Raw genomic sequence first — 25,435 nt, 5'->3', positions numbered from 1 at the left:
CTGCCGTAGGGAAAGGAAGGAAGGAACAAAGACAGCAATGACACTCCGTTATGTGCCCAGCTGACCTCTGCTCAAGCTAGGCGCCCCAGAGGGTGGAAAAGCAAGCCTCCCGGAATAGTGCCAGAAGCCGCAGGAGGGAGGGACACGCCCCCCACCCCACCCCATGTGCTCTTTTCTTAGTTCTGACTGAGAACAGAAAGAGACTCAACTGTCAAGAGTGAGCTCATTTACCACACCCTGAGTGAGCAGCCCTTACAGTGATCGTCCTCTTGGGGAACCAGGGTGAAGGTCCACACCACTACCTTAACTGAGACAACCGACGTAAACATGATACTTCAGTACTAGAAGATTGTGAAGCATACCTTGAAAAATACCCAAGAGCTACCCGGGTGAACGGTTAAAGGAAGTCTGTCTGAAGACAGCTTATGAACGATGCCAGCCGGTGACGGCCAGAGGGAGCCCAGTCTCTTCGGTAGCGAGCTTTTGTGAAATGACCTGACAAACACCGTCACCATGCCATGCCAACCTTGTTACTTAGACAAGTCTGAGCTAGACACTTCCGTGCTGACAATGTACCTGGCTCCTGTTGGACTCCAACAGGCTCTGCTGGATGGCAAACTGCATTATTTCATAGTCCTCATCCTGGAGATGCACGTTTCTGCCATTGTCTTGAACGTGATAGGACTCAGGAATTTCAAACACAGACTGATCAACCTCAAAGCTTGTGACCTCGGAAGCTGAAATACAAAGGCAACTGTCCAGTGTCTTCGCTCATTACAGTCAATTCAGACAATTGTTTTCTTTCAGGTTTTTGAGACAGGGTCTATGTAGCTCAAGCTGGCCTCAAACTCAAAACACAGCCCAGGTTGGCTCCAAACACATAATCTTCCAGCCTCAGAGTATGGTGTGTTTTCAACTATGTGTGGGGAGCGTTGTTTCCTTGACTGTTCTTTCCTGACACGGGGATCTTACTGTAAAGCTCATGCTGACCTCAAACTCCTGGACTCCAACCCTCCTGCCTCAGCCTCCAAGGGCTGGGTTAGAGGCCTGAGTCACTGTGCTCAGCTTAAAGACATCTCAGGTGAAAAAGGTGAAACCAGGAACCACCCAGGAGCCAGGATGTGGCTGAGCGGTGCAGCGCTGGCCTGGCACGTGAGGCTCGGTTCAGCGGGGCAGCGGGGCAAATAATAAAGCGTGAAAGATCAAAGTGGTAATAACCAAATTGCTATTGGAAGACTTTAAAAGAGTAACTGTGACAGCAAAATTCACCAGAGTATGGGTTCATTGTCCTTGATCTTTCTTGTGGAAACTAACGCGTGATCCTAACGAAGGGAACTCGGTAGACTGTAAAGTACGGAGATTCTCCTCCCTAATGGAGCCAACTGAGCGACCTAGAACCGCGGCAAAAATGCATCCTTCCTCCTCTGGTTGTTCCAAGTCCTTGTCACAATGCCCAACGCCACAGGTTGTTCCATTGCATCTGAACTTTCCTCTTCTGCATCACAGACCTGCTGCACTTACTTCAAATGTCTAGTCTATGACATCCAGTGTCTCTAGTCTGTGACATCCAGTGTCTAGTCTATGACATCCAGTGTCTAGTCTATGACATCCAGTGTCTAGTTTACTGACATCCAGTGTCTAGTCTATGACATCCAGTGTCTAGTCTATGACATCCAGTGTCTAGTCTATGACATCCAGTGTCTGGTCTATGACATCCAGTGTCTAGTTTACTGACATCCAGTGTCTAGTCTATGACATTCAATGTCTAGTTTACTGACATCCAGTGTCTAGTCTATGACATCCAGTGTCTAGTCTATGACATCCAGTGTCTAGTCTATGACATCCAGTGTCTAGTCTATGACATCCAGTGTCTAGTCTATGACATCCAGTGTCTGGTCTATGACATCCAGTGTCTAGTTTACTGACATCCAGTGTCTAGTCTATGACATCCAGTGTCTAGTCTATGACATCCAGTGTCTGGTCTATGACATCCAGTGTCTAGTCTATGACATCCAGTGTCTAGTCTATGACATTCAATGTCTAGTTTACTGACATCCAGTGTCTAGTCTACAGCATCCAGTGTCTAGTCTATGACATCCAGTGTCTAGTCTATGACATTCAATGTCTAGTTTACTGACATCCAGTGTCTAGTCTATGACATCCAGTGTCTAGTCTATGACATCCAGTGTCTAGTTTACTGACATCCAGTGTCTAGTCTATGACATCCAGTGTCTGGTCTATGACATCCAGTGTCTAGTTTACTGACATCCAGTGTCTAGTCTATGACATCCAGTGTCTAGTCTATGACATCCAGTGTCTAGTCTATGACATCCAGTGTCTAGTCTATGACATCCAGTGTCTAGTCTATGACATCCAGTGTCTAGTCTATGACATTCAATGTCTAGTTTACTGACATCCAGTGTCTAGTCTATGACATCCAGTGTCTAGTCTATGACATTCAATGTCTAGTTTACTGACATCCAGTGTCTAGTCTATGACATCCAGTGTCTAGTCTATGACATCCAGTGTCTAGTTTACTGACATCCAGTGTCTAGTCTATGACATCCAGTGTCTAGTCTATGACATTCAATGTCTAGTTTACTGACATCCAGTGTCTAGTCTATGACATCCAGTGTCTGGTCTATGACATCCAGTGTCTAGTTTACTGACATCCAGTGTCTAGTCTATGACATCCAGTGTCTAGTCTATGACATCCAGTGTCTAGTCTATGACATCCAGTGTCTAGTCTATGACATTCAATGTCTAGTTTACTGACATCCAGTGTCTGGTCTATGACATCCAGTGTCTAGTCTATGACATCCAGTGTCTAGTCTATGACATCCAGTGTCTAGTCTATGACATCCAGTGTCTAGTCTATGACATTCAATGTCTAGTTTACTGACATCCAGTGTCTAGTCTATGACATCCAATGTCTAGTCTATGACATCAAATGTTTAGTCTAATGACAGGATTCTCAAGTCACAAACGCAGTTCTTCAGTTTACCTGTGTCGGCCTGGATCCCCTCCACATTCTGACTCTCTTCAGCGGTGCTACAGCCATTAACATTTCCAAATGTAATCCGTGCGTTCAAAACGTGAAACAAGGGGATTTCTGACAAAGCAAAAGCTTCTATCAGGAGACTTCACCGAGAACAATAATCACTGGCTAGCACCATGCAAAGCACACTCTATCGGCAGGTTTCCATCAGGCTTAGGGCAGCACCACATACATACACATACACCCAGTCCACGGATGGGAAAACTGAGACCAGTCAGACCCAGGTGAAGAACTTCTCCCAGATGACAGTGAGTAAGTGATCAAGACAGGAGTCAAGTGTCACGAATACTCAAACACCCTAATCCAAAATAGCCTTGTCCATACTAGTCCAAAACCAAAGCATGTGGATGCATGGGAAGATCTTAGTGTCAAATGCTTTCATCCACTAATTATCTAGGGTGATAGGTGAATCTAGGAGCAATTACCTTACAGGAGGATGGACAGCGCGCGCGACAGACAGACAGACAGACACACACACACACACTCAATTATTGAAGTATTAACAAAATATTAAAAAAAACAATCTAAAAAGTTCAAAATAAAATTATCCAATTTGAAGTTTGCTTACATTAAAGGTATGACATCAAAAACAAGATTCATATTCTTTATTTGGGGGTGGTTCTTGTTTTATGAGATAGGCCTCATCATGTAACTCTGACCTGCCTGGAACTCATTCTGTAGACCAGGCTGACCTCAAATGTATACAGATCCGCCTGCCTGCCTGGGTACTGGGTTCAAAGGCGTGCACCACCACTCCTGGCCCTTCTCACACCTGTTAGTACCGTCCATACACAGACCTACTGGCTGGGAATCTGTTCATTTTGATAACAAAAGGAATCAAGCAGCATGCCAAGTCTTCAAATACAGTCAACTCAGATGATAATGCTGGCCTCTCCATTCTTGTTCTTTTTGGTTTTGTGTTTTGAGACAGCGTCTCTCTATGTAACCCTGGCTAGCTAGAACTCACAGAGCTCCACCTGCCTCTGTCTCTAAGTGCTGGGATTAATGGTGTGCGCCATTAATTGGCCTTCCAATGTCCCTTTCTTGTTTTAATGTTATTGGTTTTTTGGGGTCTTTCCCACTGCCTTGTTTTGTTTTTAGACAAGGTCTCTCTACATAGCCCTGGCTGTCTTAGAACTCTCTCTGTAACCAAGCTGGCCTTGAACTCACAGAGCTCCACCTGCCTCTGTCTCTAAGCGCTGAGATTAAAGGTGTGCGCACCACAGCCTGCTGCTAATTTCTCTAATACGCTCCATTTCCCTGACGTGCACTGGTCCCCCTCACAAACAGGCAAGCCTGCAGGTACCCCTCAATTCTATTTAACCATACCTATTTTGACAGGGAATCCAGGAGGAAAGTCCAATTTGATGAAATCTCTCAATCTTGCAAAATGAGCGCTGGTCCGAGCCATGAGGTCGATGATGGGAATGACCTGTTCCACGAGGGAGAGTGGGAACTCTTCGCACATCCACAGTGTAGCTTTAAACCTGTGCGGTTTGACAGGACAGGGCTGAGGCCAGCTCCCCTGGGTGGGAGAGGCAGGACACTGCTACTCAGCAGGCTAGACACACCACCCTCTGGAACCTCACACCTCCTCATTACCCCTCAACTGAGGACTTGTGAGAGCCCGAGGAAGTCGGCTCCCCTGAACGCTGACAGACTTTCATTTGATCAGCTGGGGTTTACTGGCAGTGAATAAAACAGAGCCTTACAGGACAAAGGCGCTCCTCTCTCTCTGTTCTCTAGACAAAGGCCACGCGGAGAGCCGTCACTGTTAGATTTTGTCAGGTTGAGTAACTTCAACATTCCCTTTAAAGGGAAGGGCAAGGAACGGCCAAAGCCAACGGAAACAGTTTCAGAGGGAACACGACAGCCTCGCCCTCCACTTACTTCTGTGTTCGGATCGTCAGCTCCTTTGGCCTTCCAATGTCCCTGTCTTTCAGATCAAAGTCTTCGTCAAAGTACTCGTCGGGTGTGATGGCCGTGGGGTTGTTCACGGTGGCACACTCCGTAGTGAGGTCCTGCTGAGCCAGAACTCAGGGGAGTCACGGCTGCCCCTCACTAAGTCCGGTTACGGCAGGAACAAGCATGTCTAACATAACAGCCCCGGGTTTGTTCCCGCCCTCTTCCCATCTTTATGTGCTGGGTAGAGAAGACAGCCAGGGGAGCCAGTGTGGGATGTGGGAGCTGCATTTTTCTGACCCTCAGTGGCACCCACTGCACCGAATGCATGATGGGGGTCAGGAAAATGCTTGATGAGTGGCATAAAGCCCCAGCCTGTCTCAAGGCCACACTCCGAGAAGGCCCTTGTTCACCACAGACGAGAGCCCGATTCTAGGACCTACCCTTTCTCCAAAATCTTGATGTTTCAAAGTCCCATTCATCTACTTCTCTCCCCCCAGAGTGTCTGTAGTACACCTCGGGGACTGAGGTTACTTTCCAAGTCAAGTGACCTACTCAGGACCCAGCGGCCGCCATCACAAACAGGAGAAGCCCTGTCTTCAACTCACCCCTTGAGCACCAAACTGATGTTCCACAGTTCCCAGCAGAGACTCCAGTGGATTCCGGTCCTCTAGAGAGGAAGGAAGATAAACAGAATCAAGGCCTTCGCAGCATTTCCCGGGTCCTGATCTAAGCTCCCTACAGTAACGATTCCATTTGCAGGCAGGGAGATAAAAACAGGGTGAGTTTATCCTTAGAGCATCCTTTCATTAGCAGCTTTAACTTGGAGGGACCATTATAAGAATCCAAAGGACTGGAGAGATGGCTCATCAGTTAAGAGCACTGACTGCTCTTCCAGAGGTCCTGAGTTCAATTCCCAGCAACCACATGGTGGCTCACAACCATCTGTAATGAGATCTGGCGCCCTCTTCTGGCCTGTAGGCAAACATGCAGACAGAACACTGTATACATAATAAATAAATCTTAAAAAAAAAAAAAAAAAAATCCAAGCAGCATCACCATAGAAACCATTGTTATATGTGATTAACATAGATCAATTAGGAAAGTGGGGGGGGAAAAGAGAATTTAAGCAGAGTAGTTTTAGCACCTGGTTTAGAGGAGAGCTGGTGTGGATCTCTGCCACCCTGGCCACTCAGGGCTGTGCTCTGGCTCTAGCCTGCCCACCAGGTGCACAGCTGGTGGCCACGTCACTACCTGCACGTTCTCAGTGACCAACAGTGGTCAGCAGCACCTCCACGTTACTACACAGGAGAATGAGACCTCCAGCAGGACAGCTTCACAAGGCCACGGAGCTGGCAAAGCCAGGATGTAATAACCCCATACCCACGGTGACTCGGCTAAGAGCCCGAGTTCCAGTACCTTCTCTCACTCCATTTTTGTTGCTGCTAAATCCAACAGTTACTTGTAATAACACACAGACACACCCTCGTGAATGGTTTTAATTAAAACTGAAACCAACCATGAAAAACTTCAAGAAATTTTTATGAAGAAAAGTTAGGATCTGTATGTCCAAGCACATTTAGCCCAAACTAAACAGAACTGTTTAGACCAGTGGTTCTCAACTTGTGTGTGGGTCACTACCCCTTTAAGGGGTCAAAGGATCTTTTCACAGGGGTCGCCTAAGACCACTAGAAAACTCAGATATTTACACTATCATTCATTACAGTGGCAAAATGACAGCTCTGAGTAGCAACGGAAATAGTCTCAGGGCTGGGGACGGCACAGCACGAGGGACGGGGTAAGGCACTGCGGCATTAGGGGTGAGGTGCTGCGGTGTTAGGGGTGAGGCGCTGCGGTGTTAGGGGTGAGGCGCTGCGGCGTTAGGGGTGAGGCGCTGCGGCGTTAGGGGTGAGGCGCTGTGGTGTTAGGGGTGAGGTGCTGTGGTGTTAGGGGTGAGGCGCTGCGGCGTTAGGAAGGCTGAGAGCCACTGCTCTCCCCAGCCAGGCAGTCCGGGGAGGAGGCAGGGCGGTGCCGATTACCTTTGTACCTCTTCTTTTCCTCCTCTGTCAGGTGCTCCGTGCGGATTTTGGTGATCACACTCACATTGTTGACCGTGTAAACCTTGAGGTGTGTGTGCAAAAGAGAACAGTGACACAGGCGTCAGCCAGCTCAGGCACAGGAAGTCCAAGAGAGCTGAAGCAAAACCCAGCAAACCCAGCCAACTAAACGTGAGACCCGGTCACCAAACCCAGCCTCCCCAACCCCTGGGAGCCCGGGGGACGCAGCAGCACTACCTGCCCTTCTCTGTGCCCTTCTTGTTGCTAAGGGCTCAGCAGGCAGGTATCTATCCTGCAGACAGGGCGGTTGCACTGGGCGCCTCTTGCTCTAACCCTGCCTCCTGTGCTCCGTGGTGCTCTATCACAGTCCTGCCTTAGCCGAAGCCAGGTTCTCTAGACCTGGGAGACAGAGAGCACCACACCCTTTCTCCTGCCGGCCGGCCAGGGAGCTGTGCCGTCGAGCCGTCTGCGGGGCTGGTGTGCTGTGTGCTGGCAGCTGCCCAACTGTCTGGAGCCCAGCAGCTGTTTCTAAATGCAGCATCTGAGCATGATGGAGCGGATCTGCTCACCCAGAGGCCAGCAGAGGACCCTACAGCACCTGGCTCCCTCCATCCCCGCCGCCGTACACTAAGGAAAGTCCAGCAAACAGCCTGTCAGCTGATAAAATACCAGATGACATGACAGGCATCCCTCTCAGTTCACAGATGCCATGTAAGTGGGCTGGGATGCATCAGCTCTAGAAATCAACTAAAACCTAAGTAACAAAGATTCACAGAAGCTCCTTACTAAATGGCATAGTCTATTTAGAAAAGACAAACTGGTTAAATTTAATGTAAAAAACAGAACCAACAATCATTTTTCTTTAGGAAAGCTGTGGATCTGTTCACTGAATGATATCCCATTTTCTGAAAATCAGTTAAGATAAAACATCAAGCTGGGTGGTGGTGGTGGTGTCGTCGGCACACGCCTTTAGTCCCAGCACTCGGGAGGCAGAGCCAGGCAGACCTCTGTGAGTTTGAGGCCAGCCTGGGCTACAGAGTGAGCTCCAAGAAAGGGTAAAGCTACACAGAGAAACCCTGCCTCGAAAAACAAAAACAAACAAACAAACAAACAAAAAACTATCAGGTAGGAGACACATTGGATTATTCCCCAGGGATCCTCTCGCACAGATGCATGAGAACAATCAGAACAGATTCCTCATTCGCATAGAAGCTAAAAAGCTATATGAAATCTTATTGTAAGAGTTTCCTTTTACCTTGGCTTCGTAACCATTAACAACTTCTGCTTTATCTGTCCTCCAGCCCCAGAATCCGGATTTAGTTCTGATAAAGAGTGAACACCACAAATTTCCACATGTACAGTATGCCATTCTGAGTTCACCCCACAGACTTTACAGTCCCCCAGCTTAAGTTAGTCAAGGACACTTGGAAATCATGGTCCCACTGTCCACAAAAGGATGCTACCAATGACAGATGGCTTAACCCCGCCCCCTCCCACGGTTATCAATCAATTTGCCTCACTCCAGCAAAGGAAGCCTCCACTTCTGGCTTCTAAACAGGAACTGCCAGTACAGGGGACAAAGGTCGTGACATCTGTGGACAGCTATCCCAAAGAAGTAAGTGGAGATGACCAGTGTCCAAGGTCTCGCTTGCTCCAAGGAGGAATCTGGGTCAGAGCATTTATCTGGGTCATCTACTGCAGGCAGGGGCGTAAGAGCCTCCATCTCCATCCAGGAATTCTCAGAAGTGAAGCCCAGAGCTCCCCGCCTCTTGGAGAAAGGCAGATGGAGTAGGAGTGGCCATTAAAGCTTTCACAATGACTGCAGAGTCTCGTGTCCATCAGGTCAGGTAGAGTAGAGGGAAGGACATGAAAAGTGGCTGTTCAGCCCAGCCACTGATTCCCAGCTGGGCAGCGACTTCTGAGGTACCCCAGGGTGTAGCTGCAGCAGTAGCATGGGCTCAGAAACCCAGTTACCCAAGGCTACACACTTCTGGGGGAAAATGTATTCAGGATCCAAGAACAGCCTCTAGGTTCTGATTCTTTTTCTTTTATGTGTGCTGTTTTAAAGACAGGATGTTGCTATGTGGGCCAGGCTGGTCCCAAACCAGAGAGCCTCTTGCCTCCACCTCCAAAGTGCTAGAATTACAGACAAGAGCTTCCTGCCACTCCTGGGTGTGAATCTTTTCAGAACACCTTGCCCCAGGAGGTGCACCGCAGGAGTCATCCAGCCCTTTGCTAGGACATCACACCTAGCTTGGCCTGGCACTGTGTGGAGCGCTCAGAAGTCTACCCTTTGCTCTGTCTGACCGAGTGAAGTGGACACAGGAAGCTGGCGGGTAAGCCAAGTCACAAAAGCAAAATGCAGCTTTTAAATTTGGTGTTTTCGGTTCCCTGTCCAATGGAATTTGGCCAATCAAATCAGGGACATAGTTTTATTTGTCTGTTTTAACCCATCATAAAAGGAAGACCATGGATGTTAGTTTTCCTCTTGGGTGTCTACAATCAGTGCATCACGATCTGCACAGCCAGAGATGGGGTCCTGCAGGGATGGTGGCAGATGCCGGCTACTCTAGCTTGCACTGCAAACGAGACCAGGGGCTGGGAACCACACCCAACTGACTAAAGCCACAGCTCCCGCTGTCCGTCACCAGTAACAAAAGTCAAGATACTCCTTTTAGTTAACTAACTCGTTCCTTATTTTTGCAGACATCGATGTTTTAATCTGGGAAACTGCTGTTTCCAGACACGCAGCCTGAGGGGTGCCAATGCTGCTCCCTTCCCTGCTGCATTAGTGCGCCTGCATTAGTGCGCGGTGGGCCCTCCACTCTTCACTGTCCACACTTGCTCTTGCACAACCCTGGCTTCTGCTGCCCCTCGCCCTTTGCAGTTCCGCGCTGACAGCGGCTGAGTTAGAACGCTTAGTGTCAGTGTCTAGTATTTTAAACCCGGCTGCTAAGACTCCTTGTGCCTCCGTTAGCTCGGCGTGCATGGGCGTCTGAAGATGACAGCAGCCAGCTTCCTCCTGCCTGTCCCCGAGACCAACACACCGAAGGCCACTTAGCAGGCACTGTGACTTGGTGACTACTACATAATTTAAAGGCAGCTCTGAACTGGCAGGGTGTTTTGTTTTTTTGATATGGCACAGCATAATCTTTCAGGAAAAGAGTAAAATCCCAAGTGCCACCAGCCAAAGCTCAGCAGGGAGGGTAGTGATTTGTAAGGGTCAGTTTCCTAGTACAGACTCAGGAAAAGGACAGAAGTAAACGGTGTAACATGGCAAAGAACCACGAGGAGCGCCACAGTCACGATGGTCCACACATCTCTGAGTCAGCAAACCTCCACTCGGGAGCGGCCCAAATCTCCCCTTATGCCTGAGTTCCCCATCGCGTCCGAGCGTGATGCAGACAGAACAGCGCAGAAGCAACAGCTGTCTTGTGGGCCAGCCGCTGCAGCCCACTGTCCGCTCCAGGGGAGCCAGCTTGACCACACGGATACCAGCGTACCTTCGTCCTCAGTACAACGGAAGACACTCTTGTTTCCTGTCTGCACTCATGGACTCAAGCCAGTCCACACACCCTGGAGAAGCCACACTTCATCACAATGGCTCCAACAATCCCCATGAGCAACAGGGAATGGCAGCCGCAGGGTGGGTCACAGGCCTCGGGGGCTGTGTTCTGAAGCTCACTTCCTGTCTTCCTTCCAGCTGGGGAAAGTGGAGGGCCGGGCCACTTGCCCACAGCCACTGCTGTTAGTCGCCCTGCTCTCACCATGCTGACAGGCTGCAGCAGTGACAATGGCCTCCTCCAGTCCAGAGCCTCACACTGAAGGTTCTCCCTGCCTGTAGCGGGACATGCTGAAGCCTAGAGACATCTAGCAAGATCCCACAGTCAGTCCCTAACTCTCAGTGTCCCTAGCCAGGAGTCTTCAAGAACCCAGTTCCTACTTCCAAAGCAGAAGTGGCCCCCAGACAGACACAACACAGGCTGCAGGCCCTAGCCTGGTACAGACATTCTGCTTTCATGGCTTTATTTAAACAAAAAGAAAAGGGTAATTATGTTTTAGATTTGACTAAAGAGACATCTCTCAGTTTCCTTCACCGATTGTATAACGGAAACAGAAGAAAACGATTTTAAAGAGATCAGTTAGCATATTCGTGGGAGGAAGGAATGCCTAGGTCCAGAACAGTGCCCAGATTAGCTCAGGTTACAATAAGTCTCAGGCAGCCAGATGTGACATCCTCGGCAAACACCAGGGACACTGCAGACTCCCACGGCAGAGACACATGACAGTTTCTACCTCCTTCATACTCCAAGTACCCTGTACATGCCCGGCATGCCCCACAGGTAGATGCTATGACCAGTGTGTCATCAGCATTAACCAGGGCACAGACCCCTCTGGAGAGCTATGCTCATAGGAACTGGGAAGAACTGAACACCCTTGAGACTCTTCTACACATTGGGCCTCATAGGTGGGATTTGGGGGGGTCACAATACATCGTAGTAAGTATAAATTTGACTGCCTAATGTCAGTACAATGTCAATGCCAATTCTAGCTTCAGGAAACTCAAAGATCCACATTTTGGGATGAAGGAGTGTTGTGCATTCAAAACTACCAAAACAAAAACAAGATCCCGAGGACCCAGAAGACAGCGTCCGCCGGGCGGTGGTGGCGCACGCCTTTAATCCCAGCACTCGGGAGGCAGAGGCAGGCGGATCTCTGTGAGTTCGAGGCCAGCCTGGTCTCCAAAGCGAGTTCCAGGAAAGGCGCAAAGCTACACAGAGAAACCCTGTCTCGAAAAACCAAAAAAAAAAAAAAAAAAAAAAATACATTAAAAAAAAAAAAAAAGACAGCGTCCACAGAAGCACACGAAGATGAGGCTTAGACACCATGCTACAAAAATGATGTACACAGGACGTCAGCTGGGAGTCTATTTGGTGAGCATTTGATCACTCTAAACCCACTAGCTTTAAGCACACTGGGAAGAACAAGTCCTAATCCATCACAGCTCCAGTTACTGCAGACATGCCGTTAACGAGGCAGGCAGGCCCCGGCCGATGGTGAACCGGAGTCCAATCCCTACCTTTCAAAGGCAATATTCTTAGTGTCGAGGCTGGTGTTGATGACTGGGCTCGTGAGCCGCCTCTCAACCTCCCTGCTCTTTGGCTTCATGAGGTCCAGGGTGAGGCGCTCCATTTCTTGGGAAAGGTCGAAGTGTTCAGTGGTGACCACTCTGTCATCGTGGTTGACTTCCATCAGCTCTGCCCAGTTGTCTGTCAACAAGAGCACCAGTGTGAGGAGGAAGCACATGGCTGGGAGACACAGGCGGCAAGGCCACCCTCACCCCCACCCTCAGAGCATCTACAGTGCGCTCGTTTGGTCCACACCCCCCAGATGCCTGTGCACCTCAGGGAGACAGGGGGCACACTGCCACTGAGCACCTCAGGGTGACAGAGGGCACACCGCCTCTGAGCACCTCACCTCAAGACCCCCGGCTGCTCACTCTCGGTGCACGGTGTTTGTCTGGTCAGCCCTCTACAACTTGTAGGAGACCCCAGAGCATCTTCCCCGAAATGGAGATTTTAAAACTAATTTTCCAACACATTTCACCTATGACCTTTAGAAAACACTGCCACAGAGCTGACGTGAATGGTCTGTTCACCACTCTGGTGAGCAGGGCTACTTGTGCCTTCACTGGAGACTCGTGCCCGTTCTGAAGGGCGTACTGAACCATAGACGCTCAGGAAAGTGAGTAGCTCACACGTGACAGACGACTCCACCCACCACAAAGATGAAGTCCCGAACAGATAAAGAATAAAATACAAACACATTCTGATAGTTCACAATTACTGTGCTTCTCACAGGACATGGTGGTGCACACCATCAACCCCAGCATCAGGAGGCAGAGGCCAGCCTGGTCTACAAGGAGAGTTCCGGGGCCAACCCGGGCACCACAGTGAGACCCTGTCTCAGCAACGAAGTGACCCGGGGCTTGGCTTGGGCAGGGATTATGACAACGGAGTCACTCACCTCCTCCCTTAAATATGAAACTTCGTCTCCCTCTTATCCAGCTCATGTTCTCAAACCCCAGCAGAGTGATGTCCACGCGCAGCTTAGCACCACTCTTCCAAATGCGGCAGACATCATTCGGGCAGATTCTAGAGACCAAGGGCACTGGAGGAGAGAGGCGTATTACTGAGCAGAACAGAAGGACTCAGCAGAAGGCGTGAGCCAGGAACTCGGGGTTCTGACGTCAGTAAACGGGGCGGATGGTTCGGTCATGACCGCCCAAACACAACTGGACTTCCCCCTTCCCGCTTGTACAGGAACTCATCCTGGGAAACAGAAATGGAAGCGGGGCAAGGCGGGGCAAGCCTCCACTCATAGCACTCAAGAGGCTGAGCAGGAGTTCATTTTGAAGGTAGTCTGGGCCACATAGCAAGTTTGAGGCTAGCCAGGACAACCTAGTGAGGGCATTTTAACTTAAAAAAAAAAAGTGGCTGGAGTTCTATCCCCATGATAGGTCAGCTGCATACACTAAGTTTAATCCCAGCAGCACAGACAGACAGACAGACAGACAATAATTAGGAAGGCTAGAGATGTAGTTCACTAGTAGAGTGCATGCTTAGTATGTATCAGGCCCTGGGGCTGAATTCCCAGCATTAAAAAAAATAACAAAAAAATATAGAAAAAAGAGCCTATTTCAACACATCAGAGAAAACAGTAAACAAATTTCCCAGCAGTCTTCTTGGCTCAGTCTGACCATCCAGGGCTGAGGAGTGTGCCCATCTGGACTTCTCTCTCACAAGCCCACTGCTACATGGCCGCAGCTACCACATTATAGCCTCCATTCACAGTATATCAAGGGTCTAAACCCCCTTTTCCCCCCTGAGACGGGGTTTCTCTCTGTAGCCCTGGCTGTCCTGGATCTCACTCTGTAGACCAGACTGGCCTCGAACTCACAGAGATCGCCTGGCTTGTCTCCTGAGTGCTGAGATTAAAGGCGTGCGCCACTGCCACCCGGCCCCTGCTGCTTTTTATCAAAGCTGGAAAGCCTAGTGAGATGGAAAAGCTATAAAAACCTAATGTTAGTTCACCGGCCTACAAGAAGGAAAAGCAGATACCTATGAAAATATATCATCAATTACCTCACAGAGTATTCTGGGGAAATACATGCATTTTGTAGAAAATTAAATTAAAAAAACAAAAACACAGAGAAAGAAAACTATTCTAATATTGACTCATTTTCCCCAGAATAACAAGTTTGAAAGAATCAAGCTAAACAACATAAGAAAAGTAACAAATTATAGTAAATCACAAAAATGATAGCACTACAAATAGGCATTAAAAACTAGTACCAGGTGGGAGTGGCAACGCCTTTAATCCCAGCACTCGGGAGGCAGAGGCAGGTGGATCTCTGTGAGTTCAAGGCCAGTCTGGGCTACAGAGTGAGATCCAGGACAGGCACCAAAACTATAAGGAGACCCTGTCCCGAAAAACCAAAAAAAACTAGTAAGATGGTCAGGTGGCTGGGTGGAGTGGTACTCGCCTAGTCCTAGCCAAAGCAAGGTTACTTCAGCCCAGGGTCCAGAGGCCACAGTGAGACCCTGCTTCCTAAAGAAGCTGTAGGCTTCAGCACACACTTATAATCCCTGCATGGGAGGCCAGGGGCAGGAGGACTGACAAGAATCTGTGGCCAGTATGGGCTATAGCAACCCCTAAAAATAATACAACCCAATCACACCAATAAAGCGGGTGTCAGGGATACACAATGCAGGGGGAACAGAAGCGTCTGTCTACTGCGTGTACACATGTTCCGGGCCAAAGTCGGACACTCACAAAGACAGACTAGAGGAAACTGAATGGGAATGCAGGTCATCTACCAGATCTGGATTTAAGACACACACCCCCCCCACACCCAACCCCCCCACGAGCTTTTGCAAAGGAACATAAACCTACCAACAGGCTATTTAAATTTGGAAACACATAAATTCCAAGCCCACAGCCACTCACCCCAGCTGGTGAACTCCCATTTCATCTGCACATAGAAATCCGGGGCCTGAAGGGCAGACAAAGGTTTAGAATAGGTGACCCATGACACGATTACTCAGACAAGCACAGCAGGGTTAATGTGGCTTCTTCAACAATGAAGGGAGGGGAGGGCGAGCAACCGTGAACACACTAAACCAGTCACGGGTGTCTCAACTGTCCCTCCGTCCTGATGAAAACCCTTCCAGTCAGCCAAGAAGGCTCAGAGGCACCCGGTGGCCGGCTCAGCAGGCAAAGGTACCAGCAGCCAAGACTGGTGCCCAAGTTCCTTCTCTGGGATCCACACGGTGGCGGAAGGGGAGAGCCAGCCCCACGGGAGTCCTGTGATGCCCACATACACGCACCTGCACCCCAAATAAGGAAATGCAACTTAAAAGAAAAGGTTAACAGAAGAACAGTGACCGGGTAGGATGGAACCAAGGTTAACCTTACGTGGGACCAGCAGGCTCCCAGTATTAGAGAATTAAGAACGGCTGATGCCTATTCACTACCAAGAAAAGGAATTCAGTTCTGGCTCTTCTCGGGGAACTTGAGTGGAAAGGTTGGACGTGCTGGGAAGTCCTTCACATTGATTGGCCGACAGTACAGAATGGCAAGGGAGGCCGACACCACCTCCTCAGGAGTGGGTTCCCTTCGCTTAACCAACGTCTCGGTTTCCTCAGAAACTTTTAGAATTTGGCTTTCTGAAGTGTTATGCCACCACAGCATCCTTGTTTTAGGACTGTGTGTGTGTGTGTGTGTGTGCGTGCGTGCGTGTGCGTGCACCTCTCATTAATTTCTTACAGAAGGCTCTTGAAGAGCTACTTAAGAAAGCCAACTGATCATCCAAAAAGAGAGACTGCCGGGCACTGTGTTGCATGTGTTTATCCCAGCACTTGGGAGATAGAGATACGAAGGGTCTCTGAGTTCGAGGCCAGCCTGGTCTACAGAGTGACTTCCAGGACAGCCAGGGCTACACAGTGAGACCCTGTCCTGGAGACAGTACAGGTCAGACTGTCTCCTCAGTCTCCCGTTACTCTTCCCCTCCAAGGCTCTGCACTGGCTTTTGTCCCTGTATGGAGCAGAAGGCAAGGAAATCTACCCTGAGTGAAAGCAGCCAAGATTTTAATTACTGGGCGAAGACAACATCCAAGGGTAACTGGTAAGAAAGGAATGTTAATGTATGTTCTAAGAGACATTGCTGAAACATACAGCCACCAACAATAGCTTCTGGTGCCACTGAAAATGATTTACAGACTGGACCCTGAAGCGTCAAACACGGAGCAATGTCACCAGTTCACTTCTAACGGTCAATACAGGTCTTCAAAAACAGTCTCTACATTCCATCCTATTTCTTCCCTGTCACACAGACAACTGAAAGGCTGGCACATAGCACAGTGCACACAGTGCACACAGTGCACACAGCACACGCCTCCCAGGCCAGAAGCCAGGCGTGGCGCACGCCTGGGATCCCAGCCTTGGGAGGTGAGGTGGGAGGACAGTCAGCCCTGGGCTGACCGGCCTGAGCCACATGGGATAACTGCTTCAGGAAAAAAAGACAAAAAGCAACAGAACACAAATGACTGGGGTCCGCTTACAGTAGCTCTGATGATAACACAGCGGAGCCGTGTGACCTCTGCACACCCCTAACCGGACATCTGGTTTTCAAACAGCGTATCTAACTACTTCACACTGCATGGGAAGTTCTTTTGTGCTTATCTGAGAAAAGAGTACCTTCCCAAGCTTTCTCGTGAGCTTCATAAAACCGTTCTGAAGAGTGCTCAGACAATGGCCGACGGCTGCTTTACTTATAGCCGACCGAATTCTTCCTCCTCTCCATACAGTCAGTTTACTCAAGAATGTCCTTAACTATGGCTGTAAAACCAATCACTAGCTAATAGTGAATTAGCTAATTAAGTCACTTCCGTGCTTAAGCTGAGACTCGGGAACACCGAAGATGGAGTCTCCTCCGCTGCCTTCTGTCTGTTGCTGCCCGGGGCGGGCGTATCACAGGTGCTCCCGAGAGAGCCCCCAGATAGCAGAGGTCAGCTACAGAATGACAGCCATCATCCCAGACTACCCTGGAGGCTAGGAATCCCTGGTCTTTAAAGGAAGACCCCAGAGCCATAGCGCTCTCACAATGCGATTCACAAGATGTCCCCAAAGCCAGTGACTGCTGATGAATGAAGGAAATGGATTTGAAGCCACACCACTGGCTACAAGTGACCAGAGTGCTGAGGAGATGCAGTACACAGACCCTGGCAATGGCCACACAGCAACTGTGCCCATCACTATTTCTGTGAGGTCACCTCAGCACAAGGTGCCCTGTTAGGAACACAGGCCCTAGGTAAACTGTCGGCACTATTGGGCAACAAAATACCATATACACTATTCTTCTTCTTCTTTCTTTCTTTCTTTTTTTTTTGGTTTTTTGTTTGTTTGTTTGTTTGTTTGAGACAGGATTTCTCTGAGTAGCTCTGAAGCCTGTCCTGGAACTCCCTCTGTAGCCCAGGCTGGCCTCGAACTCACCGAGATCCGCCTGGCATATTCACTACTCTTAAGGAAGACACACAAGGCCATGGGGCCGTCTCCCACGGTAACGGCAGTGTCTGACTCAGAGAAGGCATACGCAGTCTTACAGTTACCTCGAGAATCTTGTGTAGCAGCTCAGGTACACCTCCAAGGGCCATGGATGTGTTATGGTAGTCTCGGTGTTGCAGGACGGTGTGGACCATCTCGGGATCACCCGTGCTCACAGCTTCATGCAGAACTAGGAAACAAAAGAGCAAACTGAATCATGAAGCATCCTCATGTCCTCTGACAGATTCCTGTGCCAGCACGAAGAGCCATCTGTGGAGCTCAATATGTGCCTCAGAGAGGCAGAGGACTGAAGCTGGAGTTGATGAGGCATGGCCATGACTTCTGATAACCAAGTCATCACTTCATGAAAGAAAACAGCACACTTACTGGCCCGATCACACCCCCTCATGCACTCACACCGCCGTGACTACACTTAGCTCTGGCAGGTAGGACTCACCTGCACATACAAGTGTCCTTGATTGGCCCACACAAGACTATTGTCTCTGATAGTAAGAGGGTGTCCAAACAGCGAACACCAAGAGGCTACTTCTGGCATTCCTATCTTTGATTTCACCTACACTGTGGGCCTCAGTGCAGTCCCACCATACCAGGGTAAAACTGGCATCACTGACAGGTGCCAGAAGGACCATTTCTGGGAGAGGAGTCACCCTCCACTGAGGGGTCAAGACTGTGAGGATCAAGCTTCCTGGATTCATGTTGTCATCGTGCCCAGCTGACGGAGAGGAAAATTACCCTGAGACTATTCATTTGCAGCCAGAAACATGGAGATGGCTGCTTGGGTAATATGTATACTTGCCTGTCCATCCCTGGCCATTTTCTTTGGTCACATCTGCTTTATGTCGCAGCAACACTCGAGCAGATTCCAAATGCCCCAAAGAAACCGCAAGGTGCAGTAATGTCCGACCCCGTGGGTCCAGAGCTTCTGCATTCTGTGAAAATCAAACAATGCATTCATATATTGGACATATAGAGAGAGAGCACAAAAATCTCACACTGGTCATACATAGAGAGCACGAAAATCTCACACTGGTCATATATACAGAGCACGAAAATCACACACTGGACCTCCATACAGAGCATGAAAATCTCACACTGGTCATATATAATGAGCATGAACAGGCAGGCACTTGTGAGCCTCACGAAGTGTAGAAAACAGAACACACCACACACACACTTCAGCAACAGATGCTGCAAGGTGTGTGTGTGCATGTGAGCACTGGTCAAACACGAACATGGGACCAGAAACAAAGGAGATGGCCAGTGAGTTGGCTGGGTTCATTATTGTTTGAAACAGGTTCTCAGGCAGCCAAGACTGGCCTGGAGCTCTTCCTCCTCCTCCTGCCTCCACCCCCAGGTGCTGGGGTTTCAGGAGGGCACCATCACAGTGCTCAAGTTCTTTTTTTGTTTTAGCTAATTTTTTAAACAATGAGTTCCTGTTTCTATAAAGTTATGGGCCTAATAAACAAACAAGACTCTAGGCCTCATGGCTTCCACCATAAACCATAATCTTCAACACCATTCAAGTGAAACCTAAAGAGGCCAGGGCTGTCAGGGAGAACAAACGCCCTGTCCACCGAGGGTGGCGACTTCAAGCACGGGCCAGCATTCATGTTCAGAACAGGAAGTGCAGGCCTGCGGTCAGAACTGAAAGCACGGGACATCAGCTGGGTCCCATCGGGACATCAGCTGGGTCCCATCGGGACGTCAGTCCCGAGGCGGCTGCTACAAAGCAGCACAACAGAGGTTGTGTGCTGAGTTCCAAAGGCCCAGAAGGGGCACACAGCAGCAGCTGAGGTCTCAATGACTGTGAGCGAGCCCCGTCAGGCACGTCTGTCAGGCACGTCTGTGGACACCGTGTGGGGAAATGGGAGAAGACGCACAGCACACACGTGAGGTCTGCGCTCTCCTTTTCTAATGTGCTCCCAGAGTTCTCCCCTGGAGCCAAGTGGCCGAGTCTGGTGTGGTGTCAGTGTCCCGGCCTGCCTGCATGGCACAGCTCGGCACAGCTCGGCAAGTTCTTCCCAGGACACAGTGAACTGCTGCGGACAGAGGGAACAAGAGCCTTTCTAAAGGCTGAACATCCTCGGCAAAGGTGAGCTGCCTTGAACCACAGCTGCTCGGGTCAACTGTCGTCTCCAGCAAAAGCCTCACAGGCTGCTAAGGAAAGGGAGGACCGGGGTGAGACGGAGGGTTAACGGCCACGCGCTGACAGTTACGCAACCTCCTGTTCTGCAAAATTTTATCACAGCTATGTGCAATGAAGAGAAGAACTGTTATCGAGGAAAAGAAGTGGGAAGCAGTGTGCTTGCTGAACCGGAGGTCCCTGGCCAACCCCAGGCCTCGGCACTCTCCCAGGTGCTAAAATAAGATACCCCCCTTTTTTCATGGGGTATAGGTCCCAGGAAACCTGTGAAAGCCTGAAGCTATGTACAGTGTGAACCGCATAAATGCACTGTGCTTTTCCTACACATACATTCATACAATAAGATGAAGAATTTTCACCCAGCAGGGCAGCCCATACCATTAACCACAGCACCCTGGAGGCAAGGGTATGTGAATCTCTCTGTGTTCAAGGCCAGTCTAGTCTACAAGGCAATTTCCAGGTCGGCAGGGCTGCATAGTGAGGACCCTGTCTAAAAAATGAATTCATGAAGCTGTCTCATCTTTGCATGAAAGGACCAGCTTTAGCTTCCCCGTTGGCACATCCCAGGTGCCAGTATCATCTTGTACTTTGGGGACAGTAGTGAAGTAAGAGGCGTCTGAGCACCAGCATGGTGGTGGCTCTCCACCTGCAGAGCGGCTGCGCCCAGCGGCTGGCTGCGTAGTGACTGATGGAGAGCAGCACACGGCGTGGGCTTGCTGGACAAGGGTGACCCATGTCAGCAGCAGGACTGGGTGCTCGGCAGGGATCTCGTCACCCTACGCAGAGCAGAGGAGCACACAACTGGAAATGGCCGCGTTCTCTCCGGAATTTCCCGCTCAGTAGCTGCGGACCGTGGTTGATCACGGGGACTCCACTTTCACTTCTGTTGCTGTGGTGAAACACCCGACTAAAGAGCAGTTTACGAGGGAGGTTTCTTGGGCTCACCATTCCGGGTCACCAGGCAGCGCTCGGGGTAAGCTGCAAGGGCAGGAGCTTGAGACAGTGGCAGTCACGTCACATTAGCAGTCAAGAGCAGAGAGACACACACATGCATGCTCACTTGCCAGTTCTCAGCTTCGTTTCTCCACTCTTTTTTAAAAAAGATTTATTTATTTTATTTTATGTATATGAGTGCTCTATCAGCATGCAACCTTTATCCCGGAAGAGGGCATCAGATCCCACTACAGATGGTTGTGAGCCACCCTGTGGGTGCTGGGAATTGAACTCAGGACCTCTGGAAGAGCAGCCAGTGCTCTACACTGCTGAGCCATCTCTCCAGCTCCAACTTCTGTACTCTCAGCACATTTCCGAACCCCCTTCACAGGGAATGGTGCCACCCACAATGGGCTGAGTCTTCCCACATCAACTAAGCCAATTAAGACAATCCCTACAGACACACCCACTGGCCAACCCAGCATAGACATTCCCTCCGACTCTCTTCCCAGGTGATTCTAGGTTGTGTCAGGTTGACAGAAAGGAAAGCCCTGAAAATGGGAGACCACTGTACCATCATGTCTCTATCTACAGTCCACACCCCTGCCAGGGTTCCCCGGACCTCACCAAGGGTATGGCTAGACCACTGCACCATCATGTCTCTATCTACAGTCCACACCCCTGCCAGGGTTCCTCACCAAGGGTATGGCTAGACCACTGCACCAAAGAGATTGAAACTATAAAACAAAACGGGATCTAAGTATTGTATTTCTTGGCTCCTGCCATCCTAATCTCTAACTTGCATTAAATAACTCTTTTCCTAAAAGTAGCAGGACTATGAACTTGTGAAGCTGGAACACAGTTGAAGCTTAACAGTGAGGAAGTAATTAGCAAACTCATTAGCATCCTTTCCCCTCCATTACACACACTCCGTCCTCAAGCGCAGTCTAAGCCAGCCACAGGCTCGGCACACTGCAGCCAGCCACACAGGCCGGGCTTCACAGCTTTTACCGTGTTTACCATAGAAAGGGAAGTACTTACTCCTCCACACCCAGAAACCAAGAAGCACCGACGGACGGAGGCTGCAGACGGCACTCACCTCCTGGGCAGTTATCTCAGACATGATATAAAACAAAAGACCCAGATCACTAAGCTAGCTTCCTTCTGTCCCAAACCACAGAAGGACACATTTCGGCATCACATTTTGCATGGCTGATGAGAATTCTTTGGGCTTACCAGGCCTCCCTTTCCAACCTGGAATGAGAAAGGCACGAAGAACCCCCCACCCCCACCCCCCCGGCGACATTATGGTGACAATGTGATTTGAAAACTATGGGAGGCTAGAGATGAGGGAGAAATAAGGAGCTCTCAAACCAACAAAGGCAAAGGTCTCCAAAGTCCTCCACTGCACTGACAGATGCTAAGAAAAAGCTCTGAGTTACTAAAATCAAGAATGAACGCATGCGTCTCGGCATGTGGGAACACTTCCCACACAAGCTCACCTCCTGAGTGCTGTCCCCAGAGCCCAGGTCAGGAGCAGTGGGCTGGAGAGATGGCTCAGCAGATAAAAAAACTCATGCTGCTCTTGCAGAGGGCTCACACAGAGGAGCTCACAACCCCCTCTAACTCTAGTTCCAGGGGAATCTGCACCCTCTTCTGGCCTTGCTGAGCATCTGCACTCACATGAAACACACGCCTACAGAAGAACACAGGGTAACATACATAAAATGTAAAGAAATAAAAGCATCTCTTCTCATAGGATGATGTACACAGAAAACCCTAAAGAGTACACTACAAAACTAATACTAAATGCATTTAGCATTCACACACTCATTAATGTTGCAAGATAAAAGATCAAGGTATAGCCACGGTGGTGGTGCACACCTTTAACCCCAGCACTCAGGAGAGAGAGGCAGGAGGATCTATGAGTTGGAGGCCAGCCTCTACAGAGCCAGTTCTAGGACACAAAAACCTTGTCTCAAACAAACAAACAAACAAAAACAACCAAAGAAAAACCGAACCAAAACAAAGAGATCACAGTATAAAACAAAGCCAACTGCATTTCTATACACTTGCAAAAAACAAACAGAAAACCTTAGGAAAACAATGCTTTGTACAACAGCATCAAAAACAATAAAAAACACTTGGAGGAAAAAATGAAAATAAAGACAAAGCTCACACTCTGAAGGGTCTGAAGAACCACTGAAAGAATTTTTAAAGAACTTAAAGAAACATTAGCACAGCTGATGCTCACGGTTCAGAAGACTAGCTAGAGACAACCTATGCTGAACTACAGTAGACTCAATGCAATGCCCATCAAATCCCAGCAGGCTTTTGTAGAAACTGACAAATTGATTCTAAACTATATGGAAATGCACAGAACCCAGAGTCATCAGTATCAAAAGAAAAGCCAAGGGACAGAGAGAAGGCTCAGCAGTCAGGAGCACCAGCTGCTGGGTACCATCCCCTGGAGCCACAGCAAAACTCACAGCTACCCATAGCTCCATGGGCTCCAACACTCTCTTCTGATCTCTGAGGGCAGGAGGCACACACATTGCGCACACATATACATGTAGCCAAACACCCATACACTAAACTAATTTTCTGAAAGAGAAAAGCCAAGTTCAAGGACATCCATTTTACAATTTCAAAACATAGTACACAAAAACACAGGACAGGGTGATACTGCCATGAGGACAAACATCCCGTCACAAGGATAAAATTTAGACCCCGAATAAACACCTTCTTTACTTTTGTTTTTTTAAAGATTTGTGTTGTTGTTTGTGACAAGGTCTCACCTGTCTAGGATGGCCTGGACTTGGTATGTAGGTGAAGACCACCTGGGGATCCTCAGTCTCCTGCCTCCATGCCCTATGTCTGGATTATAGTAGGCACCATCCGATTCAGTAAAAGTTCAATGAAGGCGCCAAAATAATTCATTGAGAAAGGAATATTCCCTTTAGATGAGCATGCTACTCACACTTGGACCCAGCACTGAGGGCAGAGGCAGGAGGTTCAGAATTTCAAGGCTACCAATGGCTACATAGCACATTTCAGATGAGCCAAAAAAATAAATAAATAAAAAAGCCAGACAGTGGTAGCACATGCCTTTCTTTGTGAGTTTGAGGCCAGCCTAGTCTACACAGCAAGTTCCAAGATAGCCAGAGCTACACAGAGAAACTCTGTCCCAAAGAGAAAAAAAAAAAAGAAAAAAAGAAAAGTGCAATCTCTCTGAAAATCAGAAATTGCTCAGAAAGTTAGAGTGACCATATTATAAATGAACAGGATACAGTCTATCAACGCAAAAGAATTGCTTTCATCATAAAAATGGAGAACTAGCTGGGTCGTGGTGGTGGTGGCGGTGGTGGTGGCGGCGGCGGTGCATGCCTTTAATCCCAGCACTCAGGAGGCAGAGGCAGTCGGATCTCTGTGAGTTCGAGGCCAGCCTGGTCTACAAAGCGAGTTCCAGGAAAGGCGCAAAGCTACACAAAGAAACCCTGTCTCGAAAAACCAAAAATAAAAAATAAAAAAATAAATAAAAATGGAGAACTGATGCATGTTGTAACATCATCATGCTAGACACAAAAGACCACAAGCTTCACAAGTCCAATCATGTGCAACCCCGGATGAGACAGGTGTACCAAGACAGGAAATGCGTTAGCTGCCTGCGACTGAAGGGTTAGGGAGGGGTGAAGAGCAGATGCTAAGAATATACGGTTCCTTTTTTACTTCTTTATTATTTTTAAAAATAATCTAAATACTTTTTTTAGAATTTCAAGTGTTAACAGGTTGAAAACAAAACCCACGTTTGGATTTTGCCAGGACTAGTACATTGAAGGGGCTGGGCCGAGGCAGGCAGCCCAGGCCACTGCTCCACTGCTTGGTGGCAGACAGTGGCACAGGTGCCATGTGGCACTTGGCTAATGGGAGTGGACATACTAAAAACCTTGAGCTAGGACACCTGAGATGGAGAGTGCTGTGTGAGCTACTTTTCTGCGGCTGTGAGAACAGTACCGTGATCATGGCAAGTGAAATGAAAGCGTTTATTTGGCTCACAGTGGGTAGTCATGGTGGTGGAGCAGGAAGCTGTAACTCACACCCCAATCCTACACACAAAGCAGAGAGTGAGGATGGACGGGGACGCGCACACACACACATGCACACACACACACACACACACACACACACACACACACACACACACGTCATATAGATGTGTGTGTGATCTCAAACCCACCTCCAAGTACTATACTTCCTCCAGTAAGGCTGCACGACCGAACCCCCCCAGAGACACCACTCGCTGGGACCAGGCACAAAAACACAATCGGTTCAACCACTAGAGATAGATTCATGGCAAGTGAACTGTGTGTCAATAAAGATGTCGGAAAAACCATGTGTGTTTATATGTGGCACCTAAGACTAATCTACCATCTATAAACCGTTTTATTGCCTGACAAGCTGCTTCAATTCTTCTGAGCTTGGGTTTGCTCCCTTGTAAAGGTCCCCACCTCACAGCTCTCACAGCTGGCACCCTGAGTGGGTTCCTCGGAGCAGCCACCCACTGTGGAGGTTCAGATCACCTGTCACGCTCCCTGAGAGACAATGTGCTGTTTCATGAGTTACACCAGCTACCAGCAGCTCAGAGAGGATGGGCTTTCAGAATTCAACCAACTCTGATCCTTGACGTTTTGACTCGCATTTCCTCAGCCATGAGCT

At 49.0% G+C, this 25,435-nt stretch overlaps 1 protein-coding gene across 2 annotated transcripts in view; it reads right to left on the bottom strand.

Annotated features, from left to right (window-relative positions):
* Ankrd13a (ankyrin repeat domain 13A) overlaps positions 1–25,435 on the bottom strand; it is a 34,611-nt gene that overhangs the window by 3,332 nt on the left and 5,844 nt on the right. The window contains exons 2-13 of one of the 2 annotated variants that reach the window (XM_028854745.2): positions 18,440–18,572; positions 17,688–17,812; positions 15,028–15,073; positions 13,045–13,188; positions 12,098–12,287; positions 8,273–8,339; positions 7,000–7,081; positions 5,569–5,630; positions 4,949–5,082; positions 4,388–4,545; positions 3,005–3,112; positions 577–737 (exon numbers count right to left, since the gene is read on the bottom strand). In XM_028854745.2, the coding sequence (XP_028710578.2) occupies positions 577–737; positions 3,005–3,112; positions 4,388–4,545; positions 4,949–5,082; positions 5,569–5,630; positions 7,000–7,081; positions 8,273–8,339; positions 12,098–12,287; positions 13,045–13,188; positions 15,028–15,073; positions 17,688–17,812; positions 18,440–18,572 (1,410 nt within the window). The remainder of the gene's footprint in view (positions 1–576; positions 738–3,004; positions 3,113–4,387; positions 4,546–4,948; positions 5,083–5,568; positions 5,631–6,999; positions 7,082–8,272; positions 8,340–12,097; positions 12,288–13,044; positions 13,189–15,027; positions 15,074–17,687; positions 17,813–18,439; positions 18,573–25,435) is intronic. The other variant, XM_028854746.2, reaches the window with a different exon arrangement.

Source organism: Peromyscus leucopus, chromosome 23 (genome assembly GCF_004664715.2).
Source record: "Peromyscus leucopus breed LL Stock chromosome 23, UCI_PerLeu_2.1, whole genome shotgun sequence".
NCBI classification, from domain to species: domain Eukaryota; kingdom Metazoa; phylum Chordata; class Mammalia; order Rodentia; family Cricetidae; genus Peromyscus; species Peromyscus leucopus.
The sequence above is the reverse complement of the archived record's forward strand: the minus strand, read 5'-3'. Positions and strand labels throughout refer to the sequence as shown.